Source organism: Pholis gunnellus (genome assembly GCF_910591455.1).
Source record: "Pholis gunnellus genome assembly, chromosome: 12".
Taxonomy (NCBI): domain Eukaryota; kingdom Metazoa; phylum Chordata; class Actinopteri; order Perciformes; family Pholidae; genus Pholis; species Pholis gunnellus.
Window position 1 is genome coordinate 8722841 of NC_136539.1, and position 16046 is coordinate 8738886.

The 16046-nt window shown below is 40.9% G+C and overlaps 1 protein-coding gene across 4 annotated transcripts in view; it reads left to right on the forward strand.

Annotated features, from left to right (window-relative positions):
* LOC306704145 (glutaminase kidney isoform, mitochondrial-like) overlaps positions 1-16046 on the forward strand; it is a 37596-nt gene that overhangs the window by 13252 nt on the left and 8298 nt on the right. The window contains exons 8-15 of one of the 4 annotated variants that reach the window (XM_079170365.1): positions 3436-3468; positions 4291-4349; positions 6518-6584; positions 6856-6906; positions 7582-7758; positions 8591-8722; positions 10115-10207; positions 11636-13672. In XM_079170365.1, coding sequence (XP_079026491.1) covers positions 3436-3468; positions 4291-4349; positions 6518-6584; positions 6856-6906; positions 7582-7758; positions 8591-8722; positions 10115-10207; positions 11636-11884 — 861 coding nt within the window. In that variant the 3' untranslated portion in view covers positions 11885-13672. Of the gene's footprint in view, positions 1-3435; positions 3469-4290; positions 4350-6517; positions 6585-6855; positions 6907-7581; positions 7759-8590; positions 8723-10114; positions 10208-11635; positions 13673-16046 lie in introns of those variants that run through there. The other 3 variants (XM_079170366.1, XM_079170367.1, XM_079170364.1) reach the window with 3 other exon arrangements.

Sequence of the window (16046 nt, forward strand, 5' to 3'; positions counted from 1 at the left end):
TGTTGTTAAAATCACATTCCCTTTTCTTTTTTTTTTCACCTGTGATTGTTGTGCATTATCACCATGCAAACATAACCCTAGTCAAGTTAAATATAGTTAGCCTAATATTCTGTCTGTTGACAGGGAAATCCTTCGGACACATTGGCATTTATTTGCAATTTTAGCCTTTTGAGATTAAATATTGTGCTGTTGTTTTTCCATGACAGCAAACCAACATGCAGCCACTTGACCTGGGGTCGATGATGGTAGATTTAAATAAGTGGAACAAGTGGTTTTACTCTCTCAATCCCAATAACTGCTATTTCTCTATAGTATACAACAGACGCATATTTTAGTTTTCGTTGCTGTTGTCACACAACTGCTCAACTTTAAAAGGTTTGAAGTCACAAAATACTAAATCCCGGATTAATAGTTGTTTAGCCAGTTAGCAGTCTGTCACCTTGAAAAGTGTGTAAAATAGTTTACAACAATACACACACGTAACCACAGACAGCCGTGGGTAAGTTTGCTTTTGGTTGTAGTTTAACAGTTCTAAACATTGGCTTTCTCTCAGAAAGTAAGATGTGAAGATTGGTTTCAATCTAATGCCAGCACGATAAGGCTACACTCCTTAATTTTGTGTCCGCAAATCGCTATCTGTAATATTAAAGGGTTGGGTTTTAGTGAAAAACACACAAGGGATTATCACCCATCTCTGCAGCTTCCCACATTTTTAGTTGATTTTTTTTACATTGTTTTGGTTAAATGGCTTGCAGCTCTACTGTTTTGATCACTTTCTCAGCTCTCATTAATGTTGCTTTCAGCCGCGTCAGGAAAAGGTTTTCAGCAAACAACTGTACATTGTATTCCTCGGTACCAAACCACAGACGGATAACGTGAGCAACTAGCTGGTGAAAGGGTGAAGCATTAAGCAGCTTAAAGAGCCAGACATTTCCCTCTGGAGTTGATAGAGAGCTAAAAGAAGAGTGGAAAATTAAGCTTACATTCCTCGGGTGGTCAGAAATATGAACCTACATTAATGCTAATGTACCTTTGCCCCATTTGTGTGTTTGGTTATACATTCGACCAAGTGGCAAAAATGGCCGCTTTTAAGTACGGAGCTGGAGTCCGGACATGTTTAGCTAGCTTAGCAAAAAGACTGAAAGCAGGGGGACGCCAACTAACCTGCTGGTGGGTGAGCACAGGTTATGGTTTTGGTCTCCACACGGGCACAATGATACCAAACCTGGCACACTTACAATCACACTTGTTTTTGCAACCAGAGGAGTCGCCCCCTGCTGGCCATTAGAAATATTGCACGTTTGGTTGGCTTCACTTTTCAGAGCTGGTGGTTACCACCTGAATGAGAGAAATGTTCGTCTTGCACACGGCCTAACAGACACTCCATTGGCTCCATTAGTCTGTTTATAAACAGACATTATGTTAATAACGTTGTCATGTTGCTTATTTCTAATGCAATGAAAGTTGGATTTAGCGCTGTGACACCGTCTTCTCAGGTTGCTGATGTAGGCTACTTTTTGAATTTACCAGACCGGGTCGTAACGACAAATGCCTCTGATTTGCCTAAAATCAATCCGGTTTCAGTTCGTACACCAGACCAGACTGGCACAACCGGAACCTCTCGTTCCAACACATTGCTCCCTCTAAAGAAATTCAAAGATGCGCAATACATGCTCGCTGTTTCACCCTGCTTCAGTCCTTGTGCCAAACTAGCTAAACACGCCCTTGACCTTCTCATCTCACTCTCTGAAGGAAAGCTTATAAAATGTTGAACTACTTCTTAAACATTGCTGGCAGTGGTGCGAGCAGATCTTTACTGCACAGAAGAACATCCACTGTGTTTTTAAATAATTTATTATCCGAGATCTACTTTTTTTATTCTTTGAAATGCCACAAATTCCAGTAAGCTCCTCCTTACGTACGCTAAGGAGCACTTACAGTAGCTGAACTAGTAAAATCAAACAGGTTTCCACCAGTTCCTCTTTGATTTATGATACAGTGTGACGGGGCTTCTCCTCCATCACACAGAGAACCTGTTCAGCTGCCTTCTCGAGAAAGACAACATCACATTTGACGAGACAATCATGTGTGTCCGTGTCCACATCCGCTCACCATTGTCATCAGTGTCTCAATGTGTTGTTTTTTTTCATTTTTTCTATACTGAAGCACAAATGTCAAGCCGTTGATCAGGTCGCCCAGTTTGCTTTAACCCCGGTGGGAAAACTATGGGATGGTTGCCGTGGCAGAATGCCCCAAACTGTTGTTACATGGTGCTTGAAGGCTACATGTTGTTGCTGTTTTTGTATGTTGTTGCATATTTTCCAGACTTAGGAACTGTGGGAAATAATGACTGCTGCTGCAGGTCAAATGACGTTGGTAATTTTTTCTTCCTTTTCCATATCTATCTCCTCGCACTCTCCCAATCCCCTGATCCCCCCCCCCCCCCCCCCTCTTCTCTCTTTCTCCCCCAATCAGCTGTGTAGAAACCCCATTTAGTGACTCTTTAACACCTCCATCCGTGTCAATAACTTTTTTTTTCTGCACAGTAAAGTGTAGAATTTTTTTAAAACGTACTGTCAGTCACACATGAAGCATTCGCATTTTTAAATGTAAAGTTAATCTTTTCACGCCATCCACATCATAAATTGTTCAGTATTTTTATTATTGGCAACTAATGCTATAGTACTTAAAATGTGCATGCAAATGTCCATATATATATATATATATTGTTTTTTTTGTTGCTGTGTTTTCTTTGGTGTAATAGGTAGCATCAATGAGCATGCAAAATGTACACTGAGCTACAATACAAACTGTGGATATATTTCTCAGAGGAAGACCATTCCTCCCTTTGTTCCCTTCCCTCTGTTTTGGCTGACAGGCTCTTTGCACATGACACATGTTGACCTACAGTAGACGCACATCCTCAAACACACCTGCATTATGGTAACCCATAATACAAACATGCGTTCATACACCCATGTGTATTTTATGTAAAAACATACACACAGTCAGAGCTGCTTCAGATTTTGAATTCTTTTCTTTTTTTTTACTCTTCAGACTTGAAATAATAATTTAAATTTAAATAATAATTTTGGAATCAGTGAGATGGCATAGTGAGACATGTTTTTTCTTTAACTGGCTAAGCTCTGTTAATGCACATGTCTACTAAATCTCCCTTTCAACTCAAACCTATTTGCAAGCTAATCTTATTAATATTTTGTATCTACCTGTTTAATTCTTGGCAAGTAACAAGCTCATGTGATTTTTACATTTTGTTTGTAATAAAAATCTATTCATGTCTTTTCTAATTCCGTAGTTTGAATTTGTCAGCATTATCATCTTAGTATAATCTTTTTCTGATGTTGTGCTTGTCCTCTGCTACATCCTTTGGTAGATGAACTGTACTAACTGCTTGTTCACTCGTTCTCCCCTCAGCAAGGTGCAAGCAACGCTGAACGATTTGACTATGTAAGTATAAGAGGTCAGTCCTGGTCAATCATTGAAGTCAGAAGTAGTCGGTTAACTTTCATGATCTTTGTGAAGAGTCCATGTCTAGATGACTCGGCACTGTCTGTATTACTTAGTTGTATTGTTTATTTGATTTCTCTCTTTAGAGATTCTAATCAAGGTAATTAAGCTGTGACCAATTCCTTACTACACAGTGATTCTAAGAAGTGTTTGAGTGTTAATGTGTTTGCACCAGAAAAGTGACCAAATAGTGACTCAAAAGAAAAGAACAAGCTCTTATAAACCACTACCTGCTCACCACCAAACCACAGACAGACAAAGTGTCCAACCGGTGAACATAGTGGAGCATTTAGCAGCTAAAGAGCCAGATATTTCCCTCAGGAATTGGTGGAGACCCAAAACAGACCTAAAAGAGTGAATACTAAGCCAACATTCCTCAGGTGGCCAGAAACACGACTCCAAATACTAATGTTGTTCTCTATCTGCTGAATGTGTAAATAAGAAACTGTAAACAAGTTTGCCATATCAACTTAAAAGATGATGTGTTAGTGTTCCCCCTTTTTTTTCCTTGGCCAAAAAAATCAGTAAATGTAAAGTTTATGTTGCGATAGCTCTAGGACGATCCCAGAAGAATGAATCTACTAAAAGCAAAATCCGTATACGGTGACACTAGTGTGTGTATATATAGTACATACTGTATACAATTTGTATGGAATTGGGACACAGCTATTTTTATGATGGACAGGCCATCAACCAGTGGTAGAATTTGACCTCATACCATTAACCCCTTTTGATCATGTTGTCGCTTTGCTTTCCCTCCAGGTCATGAACTTTCTGAAAAGAATGGCGGGAAACGAGTATGTGGGTTTCAGCAATGCCACGTAAGTCCCTCTAAATCATGGGTTGATGTGATCCAAATTCTCTTTTTTCACCCGCGAGACATAGCAGAAGAATTGCTGCACTCAGGGTTCAAACTTTGAAGCCTGCTGTTGAACCTCTTACCACTCCACAAAGAGTCATGTCACAGCAGGTGTCTTTAATCAGCTCTTAGATAATGTGCTCTAAAACCCAATTGGCTCTGTTGATGGTTTGAAACCCAAATCCGGAACCTGAATCTGTGGCAGTGCAGTGCACCATGGAAAGAAACAAGCTACGCATATCAGCGTAAACAATAATGACTGGTGAATCTATGTCTCACGTGGCTTGTTATAGTTGAATCCAAGCCACGGGATTCATTTTAACACGTGTAAGCTGTCAAAACTCAATGTATCAATTAGAATATAATAACAGTGTTAGTTGTTCCACTCTCATAAATTCAACAAAATAGGTGCGGTAGAGTGTAAATCTCCGTCAGGTGTGTCCGCAACAACCACCGCTGTCTTATGTGATTGAATGTATCTAACCCCACGTCTAGACACCACTGAGCTATACGGCGTCGTAAACGCACTTCATTCAAACTTCAAAAAACAAACAATGATGAATGCAGGCAATTGGCCTAGAAGTCGGCGACTAAGACACGTCAAACTATTGTCCATAATTGGATAACTCGGACCACCCTCTCCACCACCTACTGCAGGGACAGCGGAGCACTTTCTCCAACAGACTCATCCAGCTCCGCTGTCACAAGGACAGATACAGGAGCACATTCCTGCCCTCTGCAATAAGACTTTATAATAAATCACCTCAAGACTATAACACCGCTACACTGTTGTTTTACTCTGCTGGTTAATCTTTGCACTACTGTTTAGTTAGTTCATTTAATACTATACAATTTAATTGTATACGCTGTGCATTTTTTATATTAATATTTTTTACTCTGTTGCTTTAATTGCTTAATTATATTTATTTGCTGCTGTAACGAACAATTTTCCCCCTGGGGATGAATAAAGCATACACCGATCTATCTAAACTCAAAAACTGTACTCAGCAGTGTGTTAGCCGTTAGCAGTCAGCCAAACACACAGTCCAAAACAATAGAAGTGAGCAGACTAAAGACCGGGGATGATGGACGCAACCAGTGGCTCCTTCATCCCCCCTTGTTCGGACCACACCCATCTTCGACCACAGGCTTAATTTTCGTCACTGCATCTTGCACGGTTGCTATGCTATCATGGTCACAAAACCTGTCCTCAGAAATGTAAACACCTGGCAAAGTACTGTGATAGAGTATTTTCCCTGTGTACCTTGGAGAGTGGTAACCGGACCGTATGGGTATCTCAGGCCTTTGCTTTGATAAGAGGGAGTGACTCAATGGGGTGGCAGTTTAACCAGAGCATGTTGAGGTGTGAAGATTCTCAGAGATAGGCAAGGGTAATAAAGAAAGTTCTCTTTGTGTGACAAGGCTCAGAAGATGAAGGTTGAAGCTTGAAACTGCTGATCAATTGTTATAATGTAAATACCTGATGTTCCCCCACCCTGTGGGCTGACATGCTTATAAGCATCTCAGAAACTGAATTCTTGGCTCATCCTCTGCAGACTGAACTGCAGTCTGTATGACGGTGAAGCCTTCTCTGGCCAGAGAATAAATACTTTAAAGACAAACTTCTTTCCTCAATGTTTCTTGTTTCAGTATTCAGTATTATAGGACTCACTCGGTACGATTGAATAGTTTTTTTTTCCACCACAGTACGCAAAACCACCCCTGTGTTAGTTCCTGCCATGCCATTTTGCCATTCTGACACTATCTAAGATCACCTGCAGTTATCAAATTGGTCAAACTTTGACCCATATTGCTCATACAGTAGGAGTTATTTGTTGTATTGGTGGATTTTATCAGGATTGGAATTGGCATCAGTGTTGTAAATATCATGATTTCTGATGACACCACGTGCTAACAATGTGTCCTGAAAAAGAGCAAGCGCTGGGGGTCACGTTGCAGTATCATCGTCACATGATAGCATGAGAGGTCTGATTGTACTGTACACATGAGGGGAGGGGTGGTGGCATTTCAACACACGAGTGCAAACACACACACACACACACACACACACTCGTGTGCAAATATTTCCTTCCTCTATGTAATTGGAGCTCTCTGCTCTTTGTGTGACAGATTCCAGTCGGAGCGTGAGTCAGGAGACAGGAATTTTGCCATCGGCTACTACCTGAAAGAAAAAAAGGTCTGAACTTAAACAAAGTTTAAAAGCAGTAACTGAAAGTATTAAACAAAATTAAAGTAAGAGGTGGAGGAAGTTACTGCCAGAGGCCCAATAGAAGAAAAAAAACATATTTTTGTGTTCCTCAATTGATCATAATTGTTTGCTGGATTCTGGTAATCCTTTATTAGACTTGTTATCTAACATTAAGAAATGTGTCTGTCTCTTTCTTAACTGGAAATTCAATGTACTGCACTTGATGAATGTTCTTGTTTTATATTCTGTTTCTCTGCAGTGTTTCCCAGAGGGGACAGACATGACATCTGTACTGGACTTCTACTTTCAAGTGAGTCTAGCAGTGATTTTTTCTTCTTTTTTTTTTTCCCCCAGTATCAGTTTTCAACTCGTTCATTTTTAATGTAAGCAGAATATTGTTTTCCTGTTTTTTGCTGCTCCTCCTACTCTATTGATTCCAACCCTGAGGGTCAGAGATCCTCCTGGCTGGATCCTCTTTCTGCTTCTCTCCCAAATGTAGTCTCATATCCCTGTATTTCTTTCATACTCCCTCTGTTTGTCATCATATTTACTTCCCTGTATTCTACATCTAGCTTCTTCTCTATGTGCAGACGGGTGATTATAAGGCGTGTCTTAATAAGGCGCGGCTCCACCATGATCTCCTCTGCATAGATTGCCCAAGTGGCTGAAACTCTACAGAATGAATGAATACAATTCTTCTTCTTTTAATGGTTTTATTGAGAGAATAGAGCAAATCAAAACGATTTGTTGTGAGCGCCGTAACATGTGATTCACATAGTTTTCATGAAACCATTCATTCAGCCCTGAATGAAAGCTTTCTTGTCACCTTTTCACCTTCCCACTTGACGTTCCCATTTCTGCTCTCCTGTTCCCACACCGCCGTGATTCCATTCGGCTGCCGTGACGTGAGACTTTCTGTGCGGAGTGAAAGAAGTATTGTGATGGAGAACTGAAACAAGTTGTCCTTTTTTGTGTGAACCTCCAGCTGTGTTCCATTGAGGTGACCTGCGAGAGCGCCAGCGTCATGGCAGCCACCCTGGCTAATGGCGGCATCTGCCCGATCTCGGGTGAGCGCGTGCTGAGTCCCGAGGCGGTGAGGAACACCTTGAGTCTGATGCATTCCTGCGGCATGTACGACTTCTCAGGACAGTTTGCTTTCCATGTAAGTAAAAAGGCACGAATCACAAGTATAGTAGAGGACATGTTTTTTTGTTTTAGTTACGACGAGAGGCCGCTCTCTCTATTGCCCTTCCTAGCTCCACCTTCTTGTCCAAATATGATCAGTTATCGCTCTAAAAAACCAAGATGGCGATGGCCAAAATGCCAAACTTGTGGCTTCAAAACGGCAATCCACAAACCAAGTGGGTGTCGTTATGGTGATTTTGTTCACATCTTACATACAGTCTGTGAGCCCCACTCAAAAGTTATTCACATAATGTAAAGGCTTTGTGTCATTTGTTCGTTTGTTTTTACCAATACTAAAACAATTTGAAATAGTGGTGAATGGTTTACCCACAACAAAAAACTCTTTAAGACTTGATATAAACGTGTGTGCTTGTATTAAGTGCCAACACACCAAAGCCTCAGCAAAGCAGAGCTGTCACATCACATGGTCTGTCTGAGCTGAGGTGTTTGTGCTGATAGGATGGCACATTTTAACGAGACTCTGCTCGGTGGCAGGAAAATGTAGAGAAGGAGCAATGTGTGAAAATATTTTTCAGTTCTTCATGAAGCAGTAGGTTTTAGTCAACTGTGTGACCAACTGCAGTTTCACCAAAGTGAAACTCTACTCTCCACTGATCATGACTTTTAGCATATTCTGTTTGAGCAAAATGTCACAGGCGGAGCAGTGGAACGATTCCTCTAACTGATGAATTATTGAAGCTGTGTTGACTTGTTCTGTGCCGACTTTCCTATTTCCAGCATTGTGCCGTGTTGCGACTGTAAATGCACACAGCTGATCTTCTGTTATGTAACTGTTCACCCTGTTGTAGGTCGGTCTGCCGGCCAAGTCTGGAGTGGCGGGGGGGATCCTGCTGGTTGTGCCCAACGTGATGGGCATTATGTGCTGGTCACCTCCACTAGACAAGCTGGGCAACTCCGTCAGAGGAATACAGTTCTGCACGGTATGTGATGTCCGGCATCAGAAGAGCAGATCACAGCAGGCCTGCAGTGTGTGCTTAGAATCCATAATCCCAAGAAATACCTGCGTCGCTACTTTTTAGAAAGACAGGTTGCAGTAGTAGAACACCTGCGGTCGACAATATAGAACAAAAAATATCTTCTTCACTTGCGTTTGGTGACAGCGTTTCGGTACATAGAGCCTCATCGGGTTACTTTAAAAGACAATAGGGGCATGTCTTAAATATGTTGATAGACAAACATTGACCAATCAGGTCACCCTAAAAAATGTCAACCCTCCATCAGGAATCCTAATCATCACATCATGGCACCAAAGGCCTACAATAACCATGAAAACATATACATAATCACATACGGAAAGAGTATTGTGATATTGATCAAAATACGCAACATAATGAAGAAAATCAACCACACCAAGAGGAATATATTAAATATGTCATTTCAAATTGGTTGGAGCTTAACAAAAATGTCTTCAGGATCCTGTCTCTAGACAAGTAAGGAAAAGAAACGGGATTAGAGAAAAAATATATAAATAGGCTATCACGAAGCTCCTAAAGACGAAGTTCGTCATAAAAAGATCATATGATGAGATACTCGTGTTATCTATTTGGGATGGAGTACAAAACAAACATACCAAGGCTAAGAACAGCCCAGCAGCATTTTTTAAGAGCTGAAAATATATTGTTTGGATCCATCTTGAACAGAGCTGATGATAGCTTGACATGAGGCGTGCCTCACTCTGTGCCAAACGTTAAAGAGTTAAAAAGCGTTTTGGAGTGATTTGTATTCCGTACATATATTCATAGATGTACTACAACCATAGTCACTCAGTGCAGTGAACCATAAATACACACGCATATCAGCATTGAACTAAATCTAAGAAATGTATCCGCTTTCTTTTTCATTTTGACAATATAACTTTACGTTATTTTATAATATATATATGTATATATATATATATATATATATATGTGTGTATATATATATATATATATGTGTATATTGTTATTTTTTAATAATAAATAATATACTTTTTTATTTTATAATAATGGGGCTTCAATGAATGATTGTTTGTACACAAACGGTCACAAATTAAACTATGCAACAGAGTACTGATTCAACTTGCTGACATACTTCTAAAGTAACCGAACCTGTTTAATTAGTAAGTGATGCTTGACTAATGATTACCGAGAGGCCAGACCCAGATACAGAGCTCAGTAGACACTGCACGCAGGAATCCGCGTTTGCCGCAAATGTAATCAGATTCCAGCTCATATGCTTCTTTTTTTCCCAACGTATACACTACCGGAATCATTGGCTTTTCAGCTTCCAGGCTCGTACCCATCTGATGTGTGTATCTTCCTTTTTCATTCCAGGACCTCGTGGAGCTTTTCAACTTCCACAACTACGACAACTTGAGGCACTTTACCAAAAAGCACGACCCCCGCAGAGAAGGAGGGGACCAGCGGGTAAGGACAAACAGCATGATGTTGTGAGGAACAAACCATCCAAAACGGCACCCATTTCCCTCATCAAACACACTGACCAGAACACTATCTCTCCAAGAATGCGGGTGACGCCGAGGTTACGGTAGTTCAGATTTAACTGCTGTTTGCGGCTGTTGGCTAACGTGTTGCTTCTCCATGACTGCACTACACCGCAAGCAGAAAAAAAAACAAGCTATGCAATTTCAGATAAAGAGCAAACCGGGATAACCCTGGTCCTCTTTCTTGCTCCATCCTCGGGTGCTCTGTCTCTTGTGGAGATCGCTGCAGGTGTTTTCAGGCAGACTAACTATTCTTGCGAAGGCCTAAGCATCGGGAATATTTTTTTTACATTTCTTTTTAAGAGGTTTTTGAATGTACAGTTACAGTGGGCGGCTCGGTTGGAAACATAGATATGATGGTTGGAAAACTCACCGGCGACATCTGTTGGTTGGAACGCACACAGGGTAAACAGCAGGTCCGAGATCAGTGGTCTTTACTTCCAACTATCACAAGCACAACGGTACCTAGCGACCGTTAGCCAAAATGTCAGTAACTTGTAGACGACACAAAGGCATATGAAACCTGGTGAGTAGCATCACCTCCTGACAATAATAGGAAACATTATCGAGAGAGCTGGCTAACGTTAGATATCATTAACCGTAACAATGCACCGATCAGTCAAATACTGTCTCAAATAGCTGGTGTATCGGTGACAACGAGACGATTTTGGTACGAGATACCATTATTTCACTAAATAACAATTAATTTATGTCTATGCATTTATTTGTTACATTTTGTTTTACAAAGTAATGAACACAATGTTTAAGTCAAACCTGATGTTGCCTTCCACATAATAGACTGATCCCAGTCTCTTCCACACAGTGAGGCATACAGCTTATTAACACTGGTGCCACTGATAACCAGAGCCCAGTGTCGTTAATAACAAAGATGCTCTATGACAATCAAACGCATGTAGAATACTACTGGCTTGGCTCCAATGTGAGTTCAGTGAGGTCACGACCCTTCCCCCTTTTATTCTATTGCTTGCACTGCAACAGAAAATCAACTGGGACACATTTTGAATGTTAACGTTTCCAACTCTGAAACGGTTTTTAGCTTTTTTCTCAAATCCGTGATTCCGTCCGTGATTGTGTTGTCATAGAAACTATAGGGCCCTACCTAAATACCGCCATCAGTCTGTCGCTGGCCCGCGCCGAGCCCCCGTCAAAAGATATTTGCCACCGGGCCTTACAAGTTCTCTGGCGGACACCCTGCACGGAGGCCCACTCTGACGACAAACTAGAGTCAAAGTCTGTCTGCCTTAGAAGCTGCCATTCTTAAAGCAAAGTGCTGAAACTTGTGCAATTTAGCCAGTAAATCAATACATGGACTGTTTTTTTTTTCGCTCAGGTATTGCAAAAGATGCTTCGACAAACCACAGGCCACTTAGACACGACACACACACACACACACACACACATACGCACGCACAGAAGGAGCGGGACTAATTTGTTATTCGTGTCAATTGAAACAGCAGTTCTCCTTCGGACCCATGGATTACGAGAGCCTCCAGCAAGAGCTAGCTCTGAAAGCCCCTCTTTGGAAAAAGGTGTCCTCCGCCGAGTCGCACCAGGACAGCTCCACCACTGTAGTCTATAGGATGGACAATGTCACCGAGAGAAATTAAATTTAAAAAAACAAAACAAAGGAAGGGACACCCGCCTGTCCCACCACACCCCCACCTCCACTGATCTCTCTCCCCACCTCTCGCACAAACACCACCACCACCACCACCTTCCCTCACCCTCGAATATGTTTACATAAATTATGTAGAAGATTATTTATTGCCTGTAAAGCAGTTGGTGTGTTTGTGGACAGTCGGGGGAGCTTCTTTTGTTTTTATTTGTGATGGGTAAAAATGGGATGGGTTGCTGCTGAATTTTGCTATGAATTCCAAATGAACTCTAAAGCCTCCACCTGCTGGCTTTCTGCTTCAATGTAGGCTGAGGGTTGATTTGAAATTCAGTTTTGTGACGTGTCTGCGTGTGTTTGCGCATGTGGAGTGTCAGAACAGCCAGCTGTTAGACCAGCAGTCTTAAAATATACATTCAGTTCTCGAGATAATAGTTCACTGTAGCTTTCACTGAGGCCGGATACTTGATGTTGATATTAGACCATAAGTACAGATGCTGGATGTAGCGCAGTACAGTGATGAAAATATCAGTATAATAGAATGAAGGGTTGTTTTTTTTTTCAGGATTATTGACGGGACGTTTTTGGTCAAAGGAGAATATTGTTGACATATCAGTTAGCTGTGAAAGCCTGGGCTGGAGTGCAGCAGTGTTATGACTAAAATGATGTAATTTCTCATTGTGTTTAAAAGTGAGCCATGAAGGGCTGAAGGGATTTTAATATTGCAGGTATTTTGCTTTTCCAAACTTAACATGCTGGACTTTTTTTATGAAGAAAAATCCACCCAAAAAGAGAAGGCTTGTCTGAGTCGCTTACCTTGGACACAGTCTAAGAACCAAAGAGCTTCTGATCCTCCTTTGTAGTTTAATGTTAAAGTGTTTTTCTTCACAATACACAAGCACTTGTTCCATGTTTATGTATATGGCTTTGCTGTGAAATGCAGTATGCTTGCCGAAAGATGTCTGAAGTAGAATAAATACAGAAATATTTGATATGCGATTAGGAGGAAACCCCCCATTGGAGTCACTATATATGCAAAAAGAATTGCAGGAGATTATAACTGCACATTTGTATGTGTTCCTTCATTGGAATGACTTTGACATTTAGCATCGTTTGTGCCTCCCTTCATAGCTTTAAAAAAAAAGAAATAGAATACACAACAGACGTTCGCTTAGAAAACACAGCTCCTGTGCCCACTTGAACAGAACTGGCATATTGGACAGAGATATGCAGTAAAAAAAAGACTTTAACCTGTAGGCATTTGTGCCAGGCAGTTAGTTTTTCTGATCATATGATGATGATGTGATCAGAGGTTTGCTCAGGAGAGAGGTGACAAAAAGCTGTTTTCAAGACTCCTCCATGGAGACTCGCTTAACTTGTCCTCATTCGTGCCTCTCGCAGGACTGGCTGCATCCTTCTGAGCTGCAGTTGAGTTTAGATGGTGTGTGACTGGATGCCATGTTTGTCAGTATGATGTTGGCAGAGTGGTGGCGTGCGTTCAATGCTCGTATCCGCCCGACCAGTCGTCGTACCACCTTTACCTTCTCTGCTGTGAGCAGGTGACTGCAGGGTTTATCTGGGCTGCTTTCCAAACCCACTGCACACAACAATATGTCGAAACAGGATGCAGCCAGTCTACGAATGAAGTCGCTTTCCTCCAGAATATGTAGCATTGCAGAGTTATAATAAAACAATGGTTTATAATATGATTAATGGTTTAAAAGCTTTAAGAGGAAAAAGCAGCAGCAGCTGTTTTTTGGGGGGTATAATACACTTTAAGAGGGGGGGGGGGGGACTTGGGACTGCAATATCTATTAGATGTTATCAAATTGAATTGGATGCCTCAAGTCTACTGATCCAGAAATGTTTATCCGTATAAACCAAAAAGTGTATTTTGAGTATTCTTATGCCCACACACACACACACACACACACACACACACACAGCAGGTATTCAGTATTGCTTGTAAAGTTATCAAAGTGTTACTCTTCTAGTAAGCTTGTACATTACCGAAACGTCTTTCCGCATGCATAACTGCTGTTCCTCTGAATGTACAGAGTGGCGGGTGTATGTAGCTTTTAGGTGCGCGTCTGTACATGAGTCATGATCCTCAACTGCAGACCACAACGTTTGTTGAAAATACACTTCCGACGTTCCACATTTTGTAACACTGTCTTTTCCAGAAAATAGAAACACTTGCACATGAATGTCATGTCAGCAGCTGCCTTAGGTGTCGCTCTACTGTGTCTAGTAGTATTAAGGGTCAATCTGTTTGTGATTCAATCATTGTTCAAACTGTAGTGGTGTGTGGTGTGTTTGACTAGAGCTCAACGTGATGGCTGCTGGAGCCAATGATGTCATGTAATAACTTTTTTTTAATTTTTTGTTCATGTCATGGACTTCTGTTAACATAACTTGTGTTTTCATGTTTCTGCTGGTTATTGTGTGGAGGTAGAAGTATTCAAAAGCCTCTGTGATCAGTGATGCTCGTTGGAAACGTTTCCCACAGGAAGCAAGAAGTAGAGTTGGTTCTGTAGGTTACTTTGAAAGATTTCATCCGCGGACCGTGTTGCGTCCCACTGAAGGTTTTGCAGTGGACCCTCTTAGGAGGTACTGAAAGTAGTAATAGGCTTTTTTGAAAGTTATAATCCTAAAAACTTCCACCATAGCAAACCGAATTTTTGATACAATTTGTGGCTGGCATTTCATCTGCTATAACCATTAACCATTGCGCAAACACTGCACAAGTAGGCGATTTCCAGAAGCGCTGATGTAATCGTTGTCATGTCCTTCATGGCGAGAAAGCCTGCTTCATTTTGCTTCGGTTGTTTTTCCAGTAATTGAGTCCTGAATACTCCCGTTTCACCTCAGATGTGATCAGGTTCCAAGAGTAGCTCTCATTTCAGCATCTCATCTCGACCTCGGTTTTGCCTCTCTGGCATGAGAGTGAAGGGAAAAGTGTGCAAGCTTCTGTTTGTTTTCTCTTTGCTGCTACAGTACTGGGTCATTGGCACAACATCTCAAATACTGTGTCTGTATTACCAGAGACTGATTTCACCCTAATGCAACCAATCAGAGCTGATTATCCGATCTGTGGATTGGAAACATCAGACAGACGAGCCGAGGGTTGCCATGCATGAGGGCAAATGACCTCTCACACTTTTAAGTTTGTAACTGGCAACCCCTCTCTCACTCCTCAAACTGTGATTATTATTCAGTTCAATCAGACTCATGACAGGGGGGCTTTTGAATGCAGTTACCCTTTCCATGGGAATCATCCGATTGTTCTGGTTCATGTTACGTATGTAATGTTTCCTGGTGTTCATTATTTTTTGTTTTTCTGTGAATTGTCATTTTCCATCTTGCATGCATATTTTTGTATGATTTAATAAATATGTTTTTAATCCCATGTAATCGATATGTCTGAAATTCACTGGATCACCTTCCACTCGTCTTTATTTATGTTGATCTATATATTATATTATATTATCTTGGACATCAATTTTGCTTGTGACGTGGAATTTGCATATACATTTGTAAACCATCGCTACCATTGCAATTTGGTGACCTTGGAATTGTGAGGTTCTCTAATGTTTTTGTCAGATATTAATGAGTAGTTCAACAAGTGGAACCGTGTGATTTACTCTTGAAAAAGATTCTGAAGTTGCACAATTTTAAATCAGACGGAACGTTTGGAAAGTTGTTACATGGGTTGTAAAATCCCCAAAAGTCTCCAAACGTACAATAGATGAAGCCACGCAGTTCTAAGCTCATGACCGCCTCACGTTTCTGTGTTTTGGTTTCTGTTCTCAGTCCACATGGTTGTACTTCTGTATGTAAAGTCTCCATAATCTTCATCGGTCCTGTCCGCTTTTAGAAGACGCCGACTTCAGTGTCTTTGACAATTGATGGACTTGCAAACATGACAGTGAAAGTGGGTGTTAAGATTTGTTTTTTTTAGCCTTCGTGTCCTTTGTATAAAATTAAATAAAGTACTATTATATATCATCTAATATATCATTCTTATTTCTAAGAAAGTATTCAAATCTTTTTTAATTAGGTTTGTGGTCATGCCAAAAAAAGACAACTGATGACAAATCATTATTTATGTCTAGTCACTGTTTTTTGT